This window comes from Acipenser ruthenus, chromosome 5 (genome assembly GCF_902713425.1).
Source record: "Acipenser ruthenus chromosome 5, fAciRut3.2 maternal haplotype, whole genome shotgun sequence".
Lineage (NCBI taxonomy): Eukaryota > Metazoa > Chordata > Actinopteri > Acipenseriformes > Acipenseridae > Acipenser > Acipenser ruthenus.
This window is the reverse complement of record NC_081193.1, coordinates 80778563-80802037: the sequence shown is the minus strand read 5'-3', so window position 1 is coordinate 80802037 and position 23475 is coordinate 80778563. Positions and strand designations below refer to the sequence as shown.

Here is a 23475-nt window from a genome sequence, read left to right as displayed (position 1 = left end):
TAATAATAATAATAATAATAATAATAATAATAATAATAATAATAATAATAATGCTGTTGTCAACTAAATCAGTATGGTTATATGATATAATCCCTGTTTTTCTCCCTGATTTCCCCCCACAACAGCTCTGGAGAACTGAGTGTGTGTGTGTGACAGTCATGGGTTTTGTCAAAACAGAGCAGTAGCCTTTTAAATCCCAGTAATTCTGTCAAATCTGTGTTTGTCTTGACTGTCCAGTGAAACTAATGACAGGCAGTTCACCAGAGACAAATAGCTTATCAACTACTTTAAACATTTGCCACCCCTTAGAATACTGCCAGTATTTAGTGGTGCCCACTAAACAACTTGAAGCCTAGTAGGTTAATATCTGCAGCTCTTCTGCATTGCTTATTGTGTCAGTTAGACTTTGTAATAAACATAAGTATTTAACTAGCTCACACACAGTAACTGTTCAATACAAAAAATAGTGTACATACATTTGTGTCCCAGTATTGACACCCTCCAATGCAAAATGCTCTAATCTGTTATAATATTACATCTGAATTTGAAATTATGAAGAGCAATTTAAATGTAAAAATTTTTTTTTTACTTTTTCACAATTATATTTTGCTTCATAATTAAAATTCAGCTGGCTGTTACAATGCAAACTACATTAAAGATGTATGTGGCAGGCAACTGAACACACAGTCAAAGCACTGTAATGCAAACCTATTAAAAAATATACATAACTTGCAGAATGACTGCAAACAGCCTGCTATTTGAAGCTCCTTACTCTTTAAATATACTTGATTGCTGTTCCTGTAAAACTCATGAATAAGGTGCTGGTTCGTGAATACAATCCTCTTATGCAGTGTCAACACTGCTTTAGTATTCTTTGGGGCTGATGTAAGGATACATGCAAAGTCATTTGCAGCTGCAAGACACCCATATTGCAGCCAAAATCAGCTTTTTGCACACGCAAACCATGTTTAGGGACCGTAAAGTGGGATTTTAGCAGCCACTAAAAATGCGGCATATGTAAAGAATGGTTTTCACTTAGTGTTCTGCACCTGCTATCAAATTAGCACTTTGCCATCATGAATCCATTTAAATTATATTGAAATGCATTCAAATGAAGAAAAGAGCATGGAATTGGGCGGGATCTGGATACTAAGCGGGTGCAAACATTATAATGTGATGTAAGGATTTTGCCTTGCATTTGGGCAATTGCTGACCCTCCAAAAACTTTACACCTCTTCTCAATTGTTTGCACTAGTGCTTTAGAGTGTTAAGAAGCATGGTAGAGTTAACCAGACATCATCTGCTGGAGACAGTGTTTGTGTAACCAATAGGGTGTAACAAAATAAAGAAAACTGTTTGGAATTTAGGGATGAGGGCCTAGCCTTTCTTTCTGGATAAACCTTTTTCTTCAATGTGAAGTCAGGAGCATATCATGAACTGGTGGTTACTTAATTGGAATTTATAATGAATGAATAATGTTTGGTGTCAATAATACAGTCCATTCTGGGAAGATTTTCTTTCACACACTTTCTTTCTAGTACCAGCATGATTGTTGAATCTTGTCATTTTCTATGAAACTAAATGTGAATAATTACTTTTTTAATGGTTTCTGAATGCATCATCATTTATCAGGTGCAGGATTATGATTGAGCGATATTTTGAGCCGAGTGGATGATTCAAGACTTAATTGAGTTGCATGCACTCACAAAACTAGCAGATGAATTACATTAATTTGACATGACAAGTAAAGATGCCAAGGTCAGGAGTATTTACTGTACATAGATTTCAAATTTTAAAATCATGTGACATTAGTGATGTGACATTAGTTATGTGATATTGAATGATATACCACAGTAAAATGGCATATCTGTGTCTGTGTATATATATATATATATATATATATATATATATATATATATATATATATATATATATATATATATATATATATATATATTTATATAGATAGATAGATAGATAGCTGTAGAGGTAGATATTAACAAGGGACAATGTAAAGCATCTACATTAAAACTGTCTATTGGGCAGCCATAATGACACTGGGTTTCATCACAAATCTGCAAGATGTTTAACTTGTCCTGGAGGGGTATATAATCATTCCTCAATGATTATGTCCTCTTATTAGACTTTGAACATCAGTAAGTTTTGCAGGGTTTGGTGTGGAAGCACCTGCCAACCAAACTCCTAATATCCGCACAAAGATAGACATATCATTGTGTCCGTGTGGGTGTGGCAGTGTTATATATTTAATTAGTATGTACTTTTGCATCACCCATCATTATGAGTAGTGGACTATCTCTACAATTAACTTTCATTGGGATTCCAAATGTTGTCTTTAAAAATATGCAACAGTTTGGATAAACATACATCATAGAGAGTTCATTGAGACACAATGAATGATTTGGTTCAAGTCAGACTCAGAAAGTGAAACTATAAGAAACCAAAATAGCCTTCAACAGCCCTTGAGTAAACTGCTTTTGTGATCGCACTCTAGTGAGTGGAAGGAAAGACTAATGCATGTGACTGGATTGGAACCACATGAACGCACATAAATCTTCCTTGCTGCGTATGTGTAGCAACCCCAGGGGCCGAGAAAGCTCTTTGACGTGAAAGTAGCTGTGAAAGGGAGTAAAGCCAGGAATAGCAGGGTTACACACTGCTCTAAATATTCACGTCAGTTGGATTCAAAAACAAAATGAACTAAAGGATGATCACTTTTAGAAGTAGCCACAGCAATGTGGTTTAAATACAGTGAAGCACACTTAAAATATTGTTGAAAGAATGCTTTATACCATCTGAATTTGCCCAGCTTTTCATTTCTTCTCTGTTTCCTATCCTATGAAGTGCATTTCTATTCATCATTTATTACTGTTTTTTTGCTGGTGGATATTCAGCACTCTTAATACAATTACCAGAATATGTTAAATTGATTAAATGTGTAAATAAAAAACGCACCTTTACAGAAAACCGGTCTGAGAGATTCCTTGCAGTAACCATTTTACGTTGTGCAATATCCTGTTCAAAATAACCATGACTGTGGAGCTGTAAACAGCATGTCGTCGTGTCGCTGTTTATATTTATGCATCTTTAAATACATTTATATATCAATAACATGTCAGTAGCATTTAAAAACGTGTTGCATTAAAAAATAGATGATTCTTGCAACGTGTACAGTAGGTGTTACCAAAGGGGCACTCGAAATGTGATGTGATATCAGCTGAATGAGGCATGTCTTCTTATATCATTCTCTGCAAGAACTTCATTTAGTCTCTGGAGGCTGAGCTGACCAGAGCAGCTGTTGATTTCACTCACTCTCTGCATTATAAAACAGCTTCTTTGACCTGGAGTTATTACTGTTGGCATCACTTATACCTCTGTCTATGGTTGTGTAAACATTGCAAAGGTTTTATGGCAAAAAAGAAAGCAGTTTCGTTGAATCCTGGCCATTACACGTAGCTAAAAATGAACAAGGTTCTTACACCATCTAATTCCAAGCACAGATGGTGGTAAACGGATGAGTGTGGGGACTCACTGGATAAGGGCGTCTGCTAATAAATAAATAAATAAATAATAATAATAATAATCTATTTATACATGTTCTGAGCTGTTTTGATGAGTTTGCTTAGGCTTGTGGGTTATTCAAAATGACAGATCCCGTTAAAAGAAGCATTGAAATTCTCTTAAAAATATTAGAAAAATGTCATCTTGAAGTGATTTTAGCTGCAACATGTATTTATTTTGGCACAAATTAGTGTTTATTTATTTTTGTAAACAGAAACTTCTTTGTTGCTGCAAATGCTCCAGAAATGATGGCTTTTCTCTTTTTTCATAGGCATGTGTCAACTAAATTCACTGTTTTCAAAATGTATTCATGCTTACCCAACCACTCAATGCTATTTGCAGACATTGCCCCTGGGAGTAGAGGAATCTCTCAATGGAATCTCTGAGTGTGGGGACTCACTGTCGCTAGGCAGAGAATCAGTTCTGCATGGGGAATACATCCGTTTACCACCATCTGTGCTTGGAATTAGATGGTGTAAGAACCATGTTCATTTTTAGCTACGTGTAATGGCCAGGATTCAATGTTGTGGTGCATACTTTTGTGCCTGCTTCTTAAAGCCTCCTGCAGTTGAAGTTATTGTAGAAAACAAAATTCACTATATAGGTCTCAAATGTGCAGTTTTGACACACGTTTTAGCAAATATGTGTTTTAATTTTGAAAACATGATATCTGGTTACAGTAGGTTAAAGAAATATCTATTTGCAAGCTTTGCTTTCAGATTGTCTTGCACTCATTTGGCCTAAAGAGTGAAATTGTCCCCACCCCTTCAGGACTCTACTGTCAGTAACCAACCAACTGCTTCTCTGCTGTGGCAGGTTTCACAGTTTAGCGCTAATCTTGGACTACCCAATGCAACTTTAGATATCCCAGATTAGTGCTAATCTGGGTCTATGAAACCAGCCTGAAATGTTATATTTGCAAACATTTTATACATTCAGTAATATAAGACTGAATTGTACATAGTTATGTGTAGAACTACAGAAACCATCTGCATAAAGTACCCCCTTTAGAATTAAATTTACATAAACCATCTGCGTAAAGGACCCCCTTTAGAATTAAACTCTGCAGCGTCATCAGCCAGCTGTGTGCTTGTGATTTGGATTCAGTACTGCACTTTGCATTTTATTTTTTTACAGTAATACAACTGGTGAATTAAATCCTGTCTAATGGAGACCATGTGATGGCAGCTGCCTAAAGCAGATGAATCAATAAAAATGCATTTCCTTCCTTTTGTGCAATCAATAGCCGGAGTCTAGGGACTCCATAGGAAGCATTAGATGAGCTGCAGCCAGCAGGACGATATTATAAAAGCCAAGATAAATAATAGGGTGTCTTGCTAAAAGGCTACACACTGTACAAACTGCAATATACCACAGTGACTGTATCAAGTCTTGATTTCCTGAAACCAGAGATCATATGGAAAAAAATGTATTGAAAAATCCATGTACATTTTATATCCAGTACTTTTAGACATTTAAAATCAATAGGAGGCTGTGTGGTCCAGTGGTTAAAGAAAAGGGCTTGTAAACAGGAGGTCCCCAATTCAAATCCCACCTCAGCCACTCACTCATTGTGTGACCCTGAGCAAGTCACTTAACCTCCTTGTGCTCCGTCTTTCAGGTGAGACGTAATTGTAAGTGACTCTGCAGCTGATGCTTAGTTTACACACCCTAACCTCTGCAAGTCACCTTGGATAAATGTGTCTGCTAAATAAACAAATAATAATATACAATGTGTATAAAGTTTAATAGATGAACCATGTTATTTGTGATTGTGACATCAGGATTTATCTAATTACAGAGCAGCACTCATGTTTTTCATGTCTGTTTTTTACATAGAAGGATCAGGACTCAAAACAGGCAATCCATTTTGAAAGACCAGCCAGTCTGTTTCTCTCCATCTCAATGATGTCCTCATCTTCGCACACTGAGATCCACTGTAATGAGATCCACTCGGACCTTCAAAACTCGGCTCTCCCTTGTCAGAAAATATGGAGTTCATTCTGAATCCGACATCAGAATTGGTGAATTAAATTAAATTAATTGAAGTCTTAATTATTGAGGGGGAAAGTCGGACAGTCAGAAGACTTCCAAAACAAAATGCTAACAATGCTCAAGGATTCAGCTTTTCCTTTCCTGTAATGTGAAACACCTGAGCAGTAATAATGCAATGTGTTTGCAAAAGGCCTCAAACTCACTGACACACCATCATTGCTTTAGCTGAGTTGCTTCTTACTTTTGGGCAGGGTTTTAAAAGAACATAAATTTTGTGGGTGGTTGGTGTGACTAAGACTAATAATGCATGCTTCAGTCATTACTGGAAGAAGTTTTTTCTATTCCTAGTAAAATGGATGTGGTTTTACCAACCAGGGGCTGAACAAAAGCGTTTACTGATGTTGTGCTTCTTGCTATTTTGTACCAGGAAAAAAAGCACATTTTCCACTAAACTTGTATATCGTTCAGATTATGTTTAGAGCACAACAGCGCCATATGCTAACAGTATTACATAAATTACTGGAAAGCACTCCCAATAGCTGATGTCTGCTGTTATTTATGGTCATCATGTTCGTACAGAAAGCATTTGCTGACCCTACAGATTACCAGAAGGACAAAATAAGATTGTTACATTGTATTGTTGATGATATGTAAATCGCATCAGGGTAACTATTGATCTGCATCAGCTCCATCCAAATAGAACCTTGCTGTAGCGTGAAAATTAGGGTTTACTTCCACTTTGCAAATATTGTGATTTGCTTTGTAAAAAGTACTGTGCAACTGTAAAGTGTTGTGTGTATTTATAGCTGGTCTATATTTAGATTTAACAGAGGTTAGGGCAGAATAATCTGTTAAATGTACCTGTGGAAGCTGTTTCCCGCAGTACAAACCTGCATGATTAAAGACTAACAACATCACTGGAAAACAGACCATGTTTTTTATAGAAATATAAGTAATTTTAAAACACAAGCACATCCTAAACTACATGATGACGAGTGAAACAAACGTTGCATGGGCCCCTCATAGTGTCAAAGTATCTGGAGTAAAGTACATATCATCATTACCTTGAGATGCATGGCTGCTCTACAGTGTTTCACCTTACCTGCACTTCTCTTTGTATCTGAAAACCCTCTCAAGCTAGCTTGTTCAGACAGGATAGACTTCATTGTGCTATTTATTGTTTAGAGCCCCATTTATTTACAGCAAATAAACTGGTTCTGGGTCGAATAGTTGAACAAACATTGTATTATAAAGCAGTTAACTAAAAGGCAGGGAAGAAAAGAATGCAGTCTTTCTGCTGTCTTGTAAGTCTGCTCAGAAATGTTATTTTCATTTTGTACAGTAAATGCAGAATTTGAGGATTTGGGATATTACAAGCCTTGAAAAAGTAAGATAAGCAGCTGAATATGTTTGGCATAACTGGAGGGCCACAATTATCAACACCTGCAAGGCTGGAGCAAAGGGGTTCCTTGCTTGGAGCCATTCTTTCCTTCCTATCTCACTGAGCATTAATGGGGTGCTTCTGGCACCCAGCTAGCTCATCGTTCTGACGTACAGTAAAACACAGGATGAGCGGGAAAAAAACAGCCACAAATCAAATCGAATATCGGACAGTTAATGATGATCAATAATGCAATGAAAACACAAAATACATGTAACATAATATATATGTGAGACATGAAGCTCCAGATAGGGCACCAGGATGATTAATCAATCAGTGAATGTTTAATTAAGGCTCGCAAAATAAAAACTAAGTCAATCAATAAATAAATAAATCGATTCATGGTTTGAACTCTAGAAAAAAAAGAAGTTAAGACTAGTTAACAAAAATGCCAAGATTCCCTGTAGTGTATATTGATAACTTTCATTATTTATTTAATTTTAATAAATAAGCCTGAAACATCATGCTGGTTGCTTCTCTAACAGAGCCCTCCTTCTGAACCCATTTGAACCTCGTGATTCTCCCAGGACATGGTTCTTATCCACACCCGATGTACACATTATTTGTTGGGAGCCCCCTTGAGGGTGTGAGGTGGTAGTGCGCTGCTTCACCGCAGTCCGCACTGCTGACCTGGCGCCAGTGGCCAAATAAAAAAAAAAGTTACAGCAGCATCACTCCTTGACCCAAAATAGGTGTCCATATATTATTATTTCCTCTTGTGATAATACAGTAACTGTACTGTAAGGTAAATAGGACATTATTTGGGGATATCTGTTTACTGTGTTGCCCAGTTCAATTAAATCTTTAGGACCTATTTTGAAGTCAGTCATCCAAAATATTTCACACATACAAAAACATCTCAGTTAGAATAAAGCGATCAGCCATATGAAGATGTGCTATCTACAACAGGGGCTGAGTCAGTGCCTGTCTTGTATAGTGCGGTCCTGTACAGAAAGCCCTGCTTTGCACACTTGCAGAGTAACACAACTGTGCAGGAATAATTAACTTGACTCTTTCTTATAACTATAGTACAGCTATCATTGTATAAAGAAAAAAACAAAAGATCTTAAATAGTTTGAAATAAATAGCTTTTCGGAAAACATTTGTGAATTAAACAGGGAGAGTATGGAGTTATAGTTACCTGAATTGAATTTGTGTGGATATGTAAATCGCATCAGGGTAAATATTGATCCACATCAGCTCCAGCTAAAAAAATATCATGGTCCTCTTCCAGCTATATTTTATAACATTCTGATGTTAACAAGGGGATCAATATAGGCCCCTTGGGGAATCTTCAGTGTTCACAAAGTAGTTCATCTGTATTATTTTATTAAAGGGTCACTGTACTTCGTGTCATCAGTGTCATGTCCCACTTGTTTCAAGAGTTGTGTACACAAATCATTGCATATAAACAGGAAACAAAACATGCTGGGATGGATAAGGAAAGGATTCATTTATTTATATCACAACCAGGCTAAGATTTCTGGCACCAGAACAAAGTCTCTCTTTCTATTTAAGTCCTTGGTGCAAGATTTCAGTTGGGATAGTGTTGCCTAAAACCATTGCAAGCTGTGTAAATGGCTGATAATTGAATAAACTCCAGACAACGTTTAACAGTATATTTGTTGCAATGACTTCTATTAGTAACAGAACACTGACGGATTATAATATCATGTAACTGTTTATTGCATGTTGAGGACTGAGGGCTGTGGATGACGTTATTAACTAAAAGGGCACTAGTGGTTTATACAGTTACAACGTACCGTATATAATGTACTCTAACCTCTTATACTGTAAGTGTTGATTTGGGACAAATGAATATTCAATATGGCTACCAGTCTTGGCAGCTACCGTTTTGGTGGTACAATGAAGCGCACAGTCATTCTCTTTTCTTCTGAACTTAAAAGCCCAATTCAATTAACTTTTAGCTGAGGAAAATCCTAATTCATGTCAACAGACAAAGCACATGAGGAACCATTTTTGGTTTGATTCATCATCACTGTTGTGTTAATCTAATCTAAATTAAAATTGCTTTACACTGTCTTTGTTTATTGGATGCTTGTATAGTTTTTCAAAAATACCTTTTTCCCCAAATAAAAGGTAATTGACACAAGCCTTTGATTTCCTGTAGTGCTGCGCAGGTTGTCACATCACAGCACCAGCTCTGACTTTGGACAGAATTGAATGTGGGCCAACCTGACTGAAATCCTTGACAGATTAGCTCTGCTTTATTGGGTTTTCAGCATTCCAGGCCTGTGAGTAGGGATATTGTTCTGTGTGGAAAACATTAATCAGTTATTTAATTCAATAAATAAATACATACATACAAAACTGGGCTATGAAAGATTGCGTTATAATGAGTGATCTGAATTGTGTCGGTAATTGACTAAAGCCCCTTTCACACTGGCATGCTCTACCCGGATCTCAACCCACTGTCATGCGGGTCAGCTACGCAATTTCACACCACTTTTTGAAGAAGCAGGGTCGACCTCGGTGACAGAGGCAAGTACACAATGCGTATTCGCAGTGCACCGGAAGCAGCTTGTTACACACACTTTCATCCAAGGTTTTCTGGATTGAATCATCGGCCCAAATGTTGATTAGAGCAAATGTTTCTTCGTCCCTGCTGCAATCGGGCTCATGGTGTGCATGCAGGCATGGCTGTTTGTTACTTTGTCTCCTTAAGAATGCCCATCATGCATTTTGTCTAGCTTGAATCGGGTCAAAGCATGGCGACCCACATCATGATGTGGGTTGCTGCAGACCCAGCTCAACTTGGGTACAACCCAGGTATGTGGTTTCACACTACGCAGGATTGTGACTCAGGTAGCCGGGTAGCAGCACCAGTGTGAAAGAGGCTTTTTTTGATGTAATTATACTCAAGGTTTCACAGAGCGTCATTTCAAAGGTCACTGATATGGCCCCTTTAAAAAAGAAAGAAAAGGATATTTTAAGTGTCTGGCTTAAACATATGTATCCAGCATGCCAGTACTGTAAGTGCTTCTGACAAACTTGAATCATTAAATAAATAAATAAATAAATAAATGGGAAAAAGTCACGACAGGAAGCTATGGTAATGCAGTAGTTAATAAGTCACGTCAAATAAAAAGACCAGGAGCATACAATATGGACTTCCTGCACAGATAATTACAAAGGAAAAATGCACAGCAAAGTTCCTGTTATATGGCAGTCTTGGTGGCCCCCCTGGCCTCTTTTGGATGTAAGCAATATGCTTTAAGCAATTTTTTTTTTTTTTTTTAAGGACTGATTTTCTAAAGTCCAATTAAATTAAGTTTGCAAGTTCGCAAAACCCTTTAAAACTATTTTAGAGGGTTTATTCCCACTTTGCAAAGCACTGTGGAAGCACGAAGAAGTTTTGCCAACACGGCCCAGGCACTTCTATGCCCAGTTTACGACACCTTTCACAAATCAGACTCTCGCAGAGCTTTATGCTATTATTAGGTAGTGAAGTAAGAGGAATGTTAGGCATTATAGAAACAATTTATACACAGCTTGGAAGTTTAAAACTAGCCATGAACTACCTTCAATTACAGGAAGTACATTATTTAAATCATCAGGAGCCAGGACATTTTTGATTATTTCTCCCATTGATTAACCCATAGACTTGGGTGTAACTTACTTATACTGTGGTAGAATAAGTGTGATCAGTTCAGAGAAGACTTAACAGGGGCCAAATTTTGCAAAAGTCTGGTCATTTCAATAATATAAATAAACCAGGGAAGTTCTGAAACCCAGAACTGGGTGCAGGGCTGCTAGTGCAAGTCTCAAGTCCTAGTATATAATGCAGTATCCCTGGGCAATTGTAGTGTGCTTTTCTCTGTACTGTTGTGGCTTTTTGTTTTATTTTTTTGTGTGAAAAGCTGAGGATACTTTGAAATTATATGAATGAAAACCCTTCAGTTTATAGTTGTTAAGCAGTAGCCTCTACATGTAAATACCTGGTTATTTTTATTTTTATTATCAGAAAAAAAAAACACAGACAATAAAACAGATCACTCTCATTACATGTTTCACTGTCAATAAGTAGAACATCTAAAGTTATAATGATTAACCGCCCAAGAGATTTAACATGGAGATTATAGATTGATTAAAATTACGATATTGGTCTACAGTTTGTCAATGATGACCTACTTATGTTTCATATTCTCATAACTACATACACATGCAACTAACAAACACATACGCATGCAAGTCACCATGAAACAATGTTTTGAATTTACAGAACTGTTTTGAAATATTAAAATAGGTAAACAAACAATAAGTAAAAACAATGCAATAGAATGTCTGTCATGATTAAAGTTAGCACAGAAGTACAGAAGGCCATTGAAACACTGGAGACTGTCTATGCTTCAACTAAGCGTATAAATGTCTCTTTTACCTAAAGCATACTAAAAACATTTTGTGTACACGTACACAAGTAAAGCACTTAAAAGCTCAGTATAAATAACAGTCAAGTATATACAGAAGGTAAAAACTATTTTAAAAGGGTAACTAGGCATACTTCCTGGTTTTATTCTGCTTGTTAAAGACTCTAGTCTCAGAGTATTGCAGTCTCTGAGTAGTAGGAATAGGCATATATCCGTTTCTGTGGAGCTCTGCTTGCTGCTAGAGGAGCAGGAGTGAGTCTGCGGGCCCAGCGGGATGGGAGACGTTGATTTGCTGGCCGAGTGGGTCGTGAGAATTTCTTCCTAGCTAAAGGAGCTGAGGATTCTGGGTGATTCTAGGAGACAAAGATGGTGTAGAATTACTTTGTATCTAATTTTCTGTTTCAGTCATCACATCCTGGTGTTTAAAACCATTAACCTGCCCCCTGCAACCCTCTGCCCCTAGTACATGTGATATGTTTATCAGAAAGAAAAGTCACAAGAACACTGTGATGTTTCTTACATTCACTGGGGGCAGAGCGTTGCAGGGCCACAGGTGATTGGTTGCACTCTGGTGTACCTGCTGTACAAAGACAGAAAATGTGTTTGAGAGTTTGGGCCATGGGATACACAAAGTGGTACTTAAATGAGAAGAAGACAATGAAGAAGACCCTTACCAAGATGCTCTTTAGGTTTCTACACTCCTTATTAACACAAATATTGCTTGAATCTGTATCAATCTGCACAGGGACCTCACACAATATTTATACATAGTGCAAGTCAAACAAACACACTGTAGTACTTATAATATACAGTACTTAGCCCCCCTCACCCCCCCCTTCCACATACACAAACAGACTACTGTGCTTCCTGTCCATATCCATCCACTCAAGGCTTCACTAATTAGTGTCACTTTTGTTATGTGCCGCATTGTGTTTCTAAATGAAAAATGTGAATCACAAACACAAAGGAAGTAACCCAAGAGGTTACAGATTGAGTGCTTTACAGACAGGAAACAGGAAACAGGAAACATGCTGGGATTTAACAAGGTTCTGGAAGTGTTTCATGCCACTCAGTATGCATCTTTTATTATCATTTGTTTTATGGGAGCTTGCTCTGTGAGGCACAATATATATGCGCAGAACAACACCTGCTATAAAAAATGAAAATGATCCACAACAAGCCAGCTTTTGAGATTGCTTGGAACTAGAGGTGGGAACAGCCAAGAGCTCTGCTGAACAAATTTATTTCAGAACTAGTTTAAATCAACTCCTAAATTTGGAATAAAGTAATTAACGTGCCACAGATATGCATTATAAAAACTAGATTTGAACAGAAATAAATAGTATGGTTCCTCAGAATTACAGAATTTTGAAACATTCTTTTTTTTCCACTATATAGATGCAAGTCTGTAATTTTCAGGGACATGCTAAATATGAAATGCATTGGATAAAGTTGGGTTTGATTACAAGTAAGGATATTCCTTGCTGCTTTAATAATTCCAGTTCCTCTGCTCTAAGCAGTTATATCATTGGCATGCAGTGGCACCACTGTAATTAAAGCAGATCATGGAGCTGTAATGAGTAGACAGCATACAATCCTGTGTCTCTTTAGCAAACAGCAAGATTTAAGTGTATGTCATAAGTATTATTCTGGGTGAGGGATGCCCATATAAAAAGCACTACAGTATAATATAGTCCCCCAAAATAAGATATATAACTCTATATATCTAAAACAAATACAATTGTACTAGATTTAGCAATACTGTACTTATCAAGACTTTAAAATGTTTGTAGAATTACTACACTAACATCTAACATCAAGTTTCAAAATGCTTTGTGATAATGAGAAAAAAATGACATATTTACAAAATGCAGGTAATGTTTGATGCATTTGTTTGCCTTACATAAACATTTTTCTTCTTATATCCTGTCGGGTTGCGTGACAAGTGGTTTACATGTCTCCACAGCACATTGAAATAATGATGAAATCAAGTGTGCCCTACATTTCTCAACGATAACAGCTGAACTTTCACTAACCTCTTGTATTTCCAGTCGTACATCATTGTGCATGTTGGGCTGCCTGCAGGGAGCTGGAGACAGTCTCTGACTAACCTGGGCTTCATGTTCTATTTGGAGCATGTCTAAGAACTCAGTGAGGTTGTCTGAGTTGTCTTGTGCAAATCCAGGCTTTGGGTTTTGTTGCTGACGCATGCCACAGTTAGAATTCAGACGAGAAGAACTTGAATTTTCATAGCCCCTAAAAATCTTTTCAGCAACTCTGTAATTGGATCTTGAATCTGTCGGTGGAGGACAAGAAGCTAATTGGCTTGGTCTCAAGTGGTGTTCATTTGAAACAGGCTTGCCATTAGCATTACTGCTGCCAAACCAGACCAAGCCTCCGTTTGATACTCCCTGGGCATTCAGTCCTGTACTATTTCTGGTTTGGTTAGGTATGTACTCTGAGAAAGCTGAGGCTTTTCTTTGAGGATAAAAGTATTCTTTTTCATTGTCCTTCTCTGTATAGGAAAGTGTGCAGCTAGGGTTTGAACCGCTAGGTTTAGCATTTGAACAGAGCTTTGCTAGAATAAGACTGTCCTCATCAACTTCATCACCCATGTCTGTCTGAAGCAAAGTCCTATTGAATTCAGCAGTTTTCATTGTCAAGGTCTCATTCTTCTTAGGTCTGCTGGTTTCAGTGTACAAAGAGGGGGTGCCTGAGGTAGGACCTCTGATTTCAGCTGAGCTGCAGTAAGAGTTAGATTCTCTTTTACTGTCTGTGCTTTGAAATGGCCCATTTGGGAACTTGGGCTTCTCGGTTGACTTGTAGTCTGAACTGTCGTCCTTCTCGAATGATAGCATGTTGACATCTGAATATCTTTTCTGGACAGGCTGGTAGGTCGGTGATTTGCTGCCAAATTTACTCATGTCACATGACCACCTACTATGACAGCAGTCAATATTGCACTGGGAATCAGCAGGCACAACATTGGTAAAGATACCAGAATCTGTGAATATTTTTCCTTCGTTTTCCTGCAACAGAGCCCCAAATGTTCTCAAAACTAAAGGACTATTGCACTTCCTACCAGAAAAGGAATCCTGCGGCTCCCATGGTTTGTTGACCTCCGCCACAGAATGGTCCATGGCTTGTGGAGTAACTGGGCTCGTCAGATACCATGATGTAGTCCTCGGAGGAACTGGTGGCGCCTCCTTCTTCATCAGCAGAGGCCTAGCTCTTCTATCTGCACTGTTCACAAAGCTGTCATTCGTGTCCATGTTCATGCAGGCCCAGTTAATCCTGTTGTTCTCTTCCTCTGTCACTCTGAGGTCACCTGACCACTGTGGGTTGAATGCTGGTATTTCATGACTAGGCTCACATCTTGGCCCAGCTTTGTTTTTTTCATTCTGCGCTTCCTCGTATTCCTCCAAAACAGATACAGAATGAGTTCTGTTGCTAACAAAATGTAGGAAAAAAACAAGAAAAAAATTATACAGTACACATATATCACCTCTTCAATTCGTTATTTAAAATGTAAAATGTATCATATTTGATTACCTATTTCTGATGTTTTACAATATCAGAAATTCTACATCATAAAACAAAATAATATTTTGCTGCAAGATTTGGGCACATTTAAGTACAAACATCCAGTTACTGATCATAATTGATATACTTCCTAGGACACTGCTTTTTGTATCCATACAGTACTTTTGAAAACTATAAAAAGTAAAAAAGATTACCTGTGGTTAGAGAGATTAGATTTCTGTCGGATTTCATCCTGGTAGCTACAGAGCTCTTCACTCACTTTTGCAATTTCCTTCAATGCCTGTGAAACACATAGGACATGTGGTATTATATCATCCCATTGTCAGAACTCAGGAAATAAGCTCCTGTCATTAAAAACCTGTTTTCTCAGACCCTGGCTATCACCTATCTTGGACAACTTAATGTTACCTTAAGTAATGTAGTCCAATTGCTAATTGTGGTCTGTGAAAGCAGCTGCAAATGCAGAAATACTTACTGCATTAAGGGCACTGGTGTGTTTCTTTTTATCATTCCCACACATTGTACTATTATTATTATTATGGAAGCCTGTAGTTTCTTGGAAGCTCTCGTTGTTAAAATGATCCACAAAAGCTGGGTCATGTCCTCTAGGTGTTGAAATATTCATCCCTTCTTGTTTATATAGAATCTCATCCCTCTCTGGCGCATCGGGCTCCGAGACACAGTGAGGCTTCTGGTCTGTCGTGCCATTTAGACAGATTGATTCTGAAACGGGTGGACGTAGATAAACCCTCAATACTTCATCACAGGTTCCATGCTCCTGCCCATTCACATTGCTCTCCCGTCTTGCCTTCACTTCATGGTAAAGCTACAAATAAAAAAAGAAAAAAAAAACAGGATACTGATTAATCTCTTTCTACAATCTGTGGTGAAGCTATTTAATTGTCATTTAAAAAATGTGTATGACCAATGAATAGAAGATACAAATGTAACCTTTCTATTTCTATATCTGTACATAAACCTTTTGTTTTCTATTCTGTATCTCATACTTGGCAATACAATGTGATTGAATGTAACTAGCTAGTTTTACGAAAGGGGTCATCAGCACAGATTCAGAATAGACAAAGATACCAAAGTGTTTTGTAAATATCTACAAATGAGTGTTTTTGTGAGCAATACAAAGCGAAAGGCCACCAATGTCTGTCTGGCTGGAAGAATGGCCAAGCAGGCATTTTGTTTAGGAAGTTAAGGGCAAAGTCACCCATCCAACTCCCCAAGGGTGTATGATACTGTATACCTGCATTTTTTTTTTAAATAAATGGAACAAAAAGTCTCAGAAATATAAGGAATTTATTTGTGTGTCTGCGATTCACAGAGGTGCCTAATTCAGCTACATTGCTGCGCTTGCGGCAGACAAAATCTAATAAAATAAGTAGGTTACTTTAAAAAGAGCATTAAGGCTACAGTGTCCCAAAATGATCCTTAATTTAGCACTAAAACAAATTCACTGATATATTCTTCTGTAGTTCTGTGCATGTAGTGTGCTGGTTTGTTCATGATTTTATTTGAATGCTACTGCCACTGTTCTTACACATTTCCAGTTTAGAACCACAGTGAAAAAAAATCTGTTGTTGTAGAGGCTACTCAACTGCATTTGCTGTGAAACTTTTTTTTGATTGGTGTGTTCTGTGCAAACAAAACAACCTGCAACTGGACTGTAAAAATAATTTTCAAAGGACATTGTTCAAGAGCTATTGCAATAGTCCACGGTTCTACCCTTTCAGTAACACCACCAGCTTCATTAAAACGTCAATTCCCCATGTTTATAAAGTGAGATATAAACTCTTATTGCTGATAACCCCCTAATGATCCTGCGCTTTGTTCTCTTAATCCAGTTGTAAATCTGATTAAGCTGTTACAAGTGAAGCGTTTGATGCACAGCAGTAGAACATACCGATTTCAAAACGTTTCAGCTTTAAAAGGCTCCCAATTTGCACATCCATTATACTTCTCAACTGGCTTGTGTACAAATGAAGCTAAAGATGTAACATGAGAAGTTTGGCTAAAATAGATACAGTATATACAATATATACACGTCTTGGCTCCCTACTTGTACAGTTTGTTTTTATTGTCCTTTTTCAAGATGTTGTTTGCTGGACTTTGCTCTAGTTCTTGTATTTGTATTTTTCTGCTGCAAATACATTCCTTTGCTCAAAATATATAACAAAATACTGTTCTGTACATTAGTAATTTGTTAATCATAGAAAATCAGTCATATTCTCCAAGCATTGTATCATAATAATGTCTGCCTTCAGTTAGATACTTACCAATGCCTACTTAACAGTGTGTGGAAGTGACCAGACAAGCTCCCAGTTCTCATTACATGCCCTTCCCTAATTCTGACAAAAATCCAATTTATGCCCTCAGGGGTAATTGACAAAAACAGAGTCATATTTTAGCATTCCCTGTTCTAGGCCACCCTTTCCAGTCCAGTAATTTGATCCAACCACACCCTTAATCTTAAAATTGACCCAATTAAACCTTGGTAAAGTACTTACTCATTTAGACATACTTATTATTTAGCAGCAGAGTTATTGTATTTAAGAACAGGTATTACCAATTGTATTGAAAACTTTCCAGAAATGTGGCAACATAAATCATATTTTTTTTAAGAGAAATCTGTCTCCTTTTTCTCTCTAAAGCAAAAAACAAAAAACTCAGACAGTACCTCTTCTATCTTCCTCTGCATGTCTTTCAGCTGACTTTCCCATTGCTTTCTTTCCGTGTCAAACCTCTCCAGCAGCTCTCCCTTGTCCCTCCCCCAGCCCCGCTCACTGCTCTCCAGCTGCTTCCTCAAGTCCATTGCCGCTGTATGTGTGTCTGCCAGCAGCCTCTTCTGCTCCTCGCGTTCCCTCTTCAGCGTTTCCTTCGGGTCAGGGCTGGTTTTCTCACAATGGTACTTATCTTCTTTTGCTTCCAGCTTTTGTGAGAATTGTAAGGAAGTGAAAACAAAAGAAAAATAAACTATGATGTATGCAACAAAAAAATGCAAATCTATATTCTTGTCAACTGCTAAATGTTTGGCAATCAAAGTATGGTGACTTATCTCTGAGTTACAACAACCATTTTTATTATGAACATACCAGTAATTAAATGACTGCTAATCTCTCGTGGGAGATATTTTTTACTAAAATGCTTGGATTGTGGATGAAAGGTTTTACACCACAGATTATAAAAGGGATGTTTTAGTTCCGATGAAATAATATGTAATATTTTCCCTCCAAGGCTACTGAAAAATATTTCATATAAAAAGTTGTTCATATTAAAGGTATGTCAAGGGGGAATGCATACCCCTTCCCCCCACCCACCCCCAACAGTGTGGGAGATAATACACTGTTATATTATGATTACTACTACTGAATACACAATATTAACATGAAATAACTGTACTCTTCAATTGTGTCTTGATGTCCAGTTCGCTATCATTTGATTGTCCTCTTTGTAAACATTTTCACAATACTTACATTAAACATTGTGTTATTCTGCATTTATACAGCGTGTGAAAAAGACATTACTCAAAGTTATAATTTTCTTAATCACAAGCCCTGGAACAGTCAGTCTTTACCACCCAGACAAATGCTGTGTAGTTTTGTTAATCACACCTTCTTGCAAATCCCTTAATGTGGTGTCTATACACGACTTCATCGTTGACTCATGTCTGAGTTAAAGTCAATTTCCCAATAGTAATATAAAGGAGGCAACCGCATCATCCTTTGACTATACCGATACAGTCATCATAATTTGTGTTTGCATGGTCTCCAAAATTATTTAAAATGATGCTAAACACAAGAAATAACCATGGTTATTTTAAAACTAAATGGGTGTGGGATGGCACATCATCATCATATCAAAAGAACATAATTTAGTCAAACTCAAACTGGAACTGCCACTGGTTCTATCTGCAGTCTACAATGCGTAAAGGTCAAGGATCAACTGTATGAATTCATATATGATATACATATGTTTTTTAAATAACTAAATTTTAGGGTGTGAAATTTTGCATTTAATGTTCTTTGTTCCTGACTGTCTTGTTAACCAAGGGTTTTGAATCACTTTCCTATTACCACTTCCTGTGCATTAGGTCACATGGACAGATTGCAGCTAGACCACTGGAGTGAACTGAGCTACAGCACAGGAAGTTATGTTATACCAGGAAGCAGCTGCAGCTTTTACCTATAGCTTTGTCTCTGAAATATCTGCATATTCCAAATTGAAGTAAAAATTACAAGCAAAGAACCCAGAGATATTCAATGGAATACAATAAAAAAAAGAGTGGCCAATGATAATGTTGCTAGTGTAAATAACAGGTAAAACATGGATTTAAAACCTTGGTTACCATTTCTTAAGAACTCTATACACAATTAAAAATATATAACCTAACAAACAAAACATTTAAAAGCCCACCTTAACCACAGCATGTAAACTGCAATGTCAAAGGTGACTGTTTCCATGACAACCCTGAAACTGAGCGTCTACACAGACCTAGCACTAATAATAGATGGCGTGACTATTCTCTGCAATTTAAAATTCCTTGTATGAACAACCGTCTCTTTTGAACTGGTGCTGCAGATAAAAAAAAAAAAAACAGACTGGCATTAATATTAATTTGCTGGGGCCACTATACATTCTGTGAGGGGTCCTCTACCAGAACCACACTTTGAAATGTGAGTTATTTTCCATAACTCCCCCTCCAGCCAAATCCACTAACTTCTATCCATGCAATTCATTTGTTGTTTTCCATAAAGCAACTGCATTGACCCAGATAACTTGGTTCTGAAACAAAGTGTAACTCTTCTTTAAGCATGCATGTTTACTTTAAACATTGCCAAATATGTGAATGGAATTCAAAGGAGTAAGAAAAAGAGCAGAGAACCTTCCGATGATCTTTGAAACCAGGAATTTTTATTGCAGAAAGATGGCAGTAGGTGGTAATGAATTCAATGTAAACCAGCTTTAGTAGACCCATTTGGGTTAGTTTACTGATCATACAAATCTGTTTAACTGAGGACAGTGCTGGCGACGTCTGCCCCCTGGATTCAAAAGAGAATATTTTGAACTATAATCGTCTTTACACTGTGAAGCTAAGTGATGGGCGTAGACAACTATAGTGTGTCTAACACAACACTCAGGGCAATCCACATTTTCTTGGCAAACCGTTTCCATAGCAAAAAAACACATACGTAACTTCCACAAGTCAGTGATTTTTACCAGTGCAATGCGACATTTCAGTTCTGCTCTTTCCAGCTCCCAGGCACAGCGATCCCGTGTGTACAGCTGCTGTAAGTCGCTCCTTCTTGTCGCCTCCTGTTTAAGCTCCGACTGAACCTCTTCCAAAACGGACTTCAAATCCAACAAAATCCTTCTATTTTCTCCACCCTTTAAATTTAATTTATGAAAAAAAGTTTTGTTTGCCTAATAATAATAATAATAATAATAATAATAATAATAATAATAATAATAATAATAATAATAATAATAATAAAGCATTACAAACCACAAATAATAATAATAATAATAAAAAAAAAACATTTTCCACATCTCTTGTAAAAGTTACATTATCGGTAAAATAAAATATTTCTCTTATATTTCGAATATACAAGTAGCTAACAATTCAATCACAATAGGTAACAACAGTGAAATACAATACAATACACCTCCAGCAACGAAAATCCCGAGTCAACAGTTACTTGCTACTCGTGGCGTGCAGTTAATGGAACAAATACAAATCCTAAGGATTGATTAGAATGCTGTCCTATATATATATATATATATATATATATATATATATATATATATATATATATAGGCTATTTTTATACCGTGATTAATTCCGCATCGAAACCTTTCATATAGTTACTTGTATTTCAGCAACTTGTCTTAAAAGTGCTTCTTTCTCCTTCATCCATTCATCTTTCTTCTGCCCATGGAGTTTGTTCAACTCTTCAAACTTTTTCTTCAGCCGCGAATGCTGGCACTGGAGCTCGTACTTGCTGGCTTGTGCTGGGACTGCTGACTCTGACGCTACCGCTCCCAGCACAGGTTTAGGCTCCTCAAACAAATGGGGCACAGAAGCTGGGGATGAAATAGTTCTGCGCGGGCTGCAGCTTCGCCCCCTGTTCCTTTCTTTCTCTAAACGGGACCTTGGCACAAACTCCCAGCCCTGAGCCCTGCTCACGTACCCACCACCGCCTCCGTACACACCCGATCCATTCCCAAATGCATTCCACATATCTCAAACACTCACTGACAAACATTAAATAAGAATATGCGTTTTTCTGCCTATTTTTGTATCATTATTATTGTATCCGTCCAGGCTTAATTCTGAATTACAGCAGTCACCCAAAACCAGCCATTTCTACGGTCTCCCTTAGCTTTTCAAAGCGTAACTCCTGCAGCCGTTTTTGCACTGCAAGCATTTGTTCTTTCCATGTGACCAAGGTCAATCGGTCATTTTGGTGGTAAGCGTTGAAATTTAACACATATAACCCGTGTCCATTCTCAAACGAATTTATTTCTTAAGGATAAATAAAATAGAAAAATACATCGATGGTCGAAAACATACCCCAAATGACTCCGGGAGTGCAACCATTCTATCATAAACTGATTAGATGACACCCTGCAACTACCCCCTATCCAGGAGAATGCAAGACTCCAAAAATACCAACAGTGATGTAAGACTTGCAGATTTATTTTATCCTACTGAAACGCTGCACAGTGTTTCGTTAACCACACGCTTAACTTTCCGCGCTTGAGGGGAATTGTAAATAAACAGGGAGGTATTTCTTGACGTGCCTATAATTAATACACAAGTCGTCCTAAAAAGTAACTCAGGTGTATGCGTTAAATATCATGGAATCAGACTATTCTCTGTGATGGCTACATACACATAAACAGTAGTCTGTTTTGTCTCAAATATTAATCTACATTTTAAAACGTAAATTTTACTTATCTGTATGTTTTTAATAAATCGGTTTAAATTTGTATTTGTTACATTTTCCAGATAAATTAACTGCAGCGTAGTCATTACCTGTAAAGACGGTTTCTGAGCTTAAGTAGAGAATCTCCGATGCAGGATGATATAAATACATAAATAAATAAATAAATAAATAAATAAATAAATAAATAAAAGTATTGCTGCTGACCTGTGGGATCCAGCACTTATCCTTGAAAGCGTCTCTAGAGGGGAAGAGAGTCAGTCATCAAACAAGTACCGACGTGATGTGAGCTTTGAAGCTTTGCAACTTCAAGAACTTCAACATATTGAAAAACAGTTAGGTTAGCACAGTCTCAGCAGCTGGCTACGATTTGACGCTAACTCCCAGAGGTTGGATTTAAACCCTCCCCTCCCACCCGTTCTGTAATTCTATCGGGTAAACAACTCCGCTTCCAAGATATTTTTTAGGCGTTATATTGGGGCGAAGTATTATAGTGCACGCCACAGGAACTTGGATAGAGCGTCATAATGTCAAATGCATTCCGGTTTTTCATTTCTGTGGCGCGGGATCCCAGTCACAAAGTCTCGGTTATATTTACATAGTCAAAATAGGACTGTTACTACGGCTATTTTGGCACCTCAAAAACTACACCACCAAAAGTGGTTACGTGATTTAGGATAAAGGAGGCACGATCTTATTACTTAACTCTTAACTATTACTAGTCGTAACAACTAAATAATTTCTAATTAAAAATACGTTTTTCGATACTAGTATAATGTTTTTGTCATTCCTGAATTAAGCGTGCCCTAATAAAAGTACATAGATAACAGCACTATGATCTAATCTACAGTGTTAACATTCTCGAAATAACTTTAAAAAAAAAAGCCTTGCCTTTAAGCTAACGGGTTATAGTCAAGAAACCATTCTTAAACTACCATTTATTAAACATGCAGACTGAAAGGACATCTGTGCATCTATTAATTAATACATACAAAATATGAATGATAATGATGAGAAGCAATAACAATAGCAAGTACTTACCTAATTATGCAGTACAAATTCTAGCGTGGAAGCATGCCTTTATAAACTGGGAATATGAGTGAAGGCAAGAGAGAGAAAAAAAAGGTTGTATAATTAATATATATTCAGATATATTACACAATTAAACATAACATTGATAATTAAAAAGAGCACTTGCTTTTTAAACGTTAGACCATCATGTTGTTTTCCAAGTACTGTTAAAGCAACACAGACGTGTTTGTAATAATAACATGTTTGTTTTTTTTACAGTGAGAACTTTACAATTATATTTTAGAAGTCAGACCTACACAAAGTTTCTCCAATAGCTTTCACTGCTTACACTACCTGTCAGGTTACATTTTACACTAAATGATGATTCTTTGGTGTATGTTTACACTCTAGGCAGCAGTGTTGGCTGTTCAGTTTGTTTATAGCCACAATGTTTTACTGTAGGTGAACACGATTTCTTTTTACTTGAAAATTACTTGTTGATGCCGCAAAACAGCTGTGATCATGCAGCTACTGTGTCAGTATTTACCAGGCTTACTAATATACG

The 23475-nt window shown here is 37.2% G+C and overlaps 1 protein-coding gene across 4 annotated transcripts; it reads right to left on the bottom strand.

Moving 5' to 3' along the window:
* Positions 1 to 10967: 10967 nt before the first annotated feature.
* On the bottom strand, positions 10968 to 21973 carry soga3a (SOGA family member 3a). 4 transcript variants are annotated; one of them, XM_034004235.3, is made up of 8 exons: positions 20822 to 21973; positions 20173 to 20340; positions 17633 to 17884; positions 15422 to 15772; positions 15141 to 15226; positions 13440 to 14847; positions 11924 to 11983; positions 10968 to 11756 (listed from the first exon to the last, which is right to left on the bottom strand). In XM_034004235.3, the coding sequence occupies exons 1-8, from the start codon at positions 21191 to 21193 to the stop codon at positions 11574 to 11576; spliced, it is 2880 nt and encodes a 959-aa protein (XP_033860126.2). In that variant the 5' UTR covers positions 21194 to 21973; the 3' UTR covers positions 10968 to 11573. The 4 variants fall into 4 exon arrangements, with proteins under 4 accessions (XP_033860126.2, XP_033860125.2, XP_033860129.2 ...); XM_034004234.3 differs by having other exon boundaries at positions 13440 to 14853; positions 20822 to 21971; XM_034004238.3 differs by having other exon boundaries at positions 13440 to 14853; positions 20784 to 20890.
* Between the last annotated feature and the right edge of the window lie 1502 nt (positions 21974 to 23475).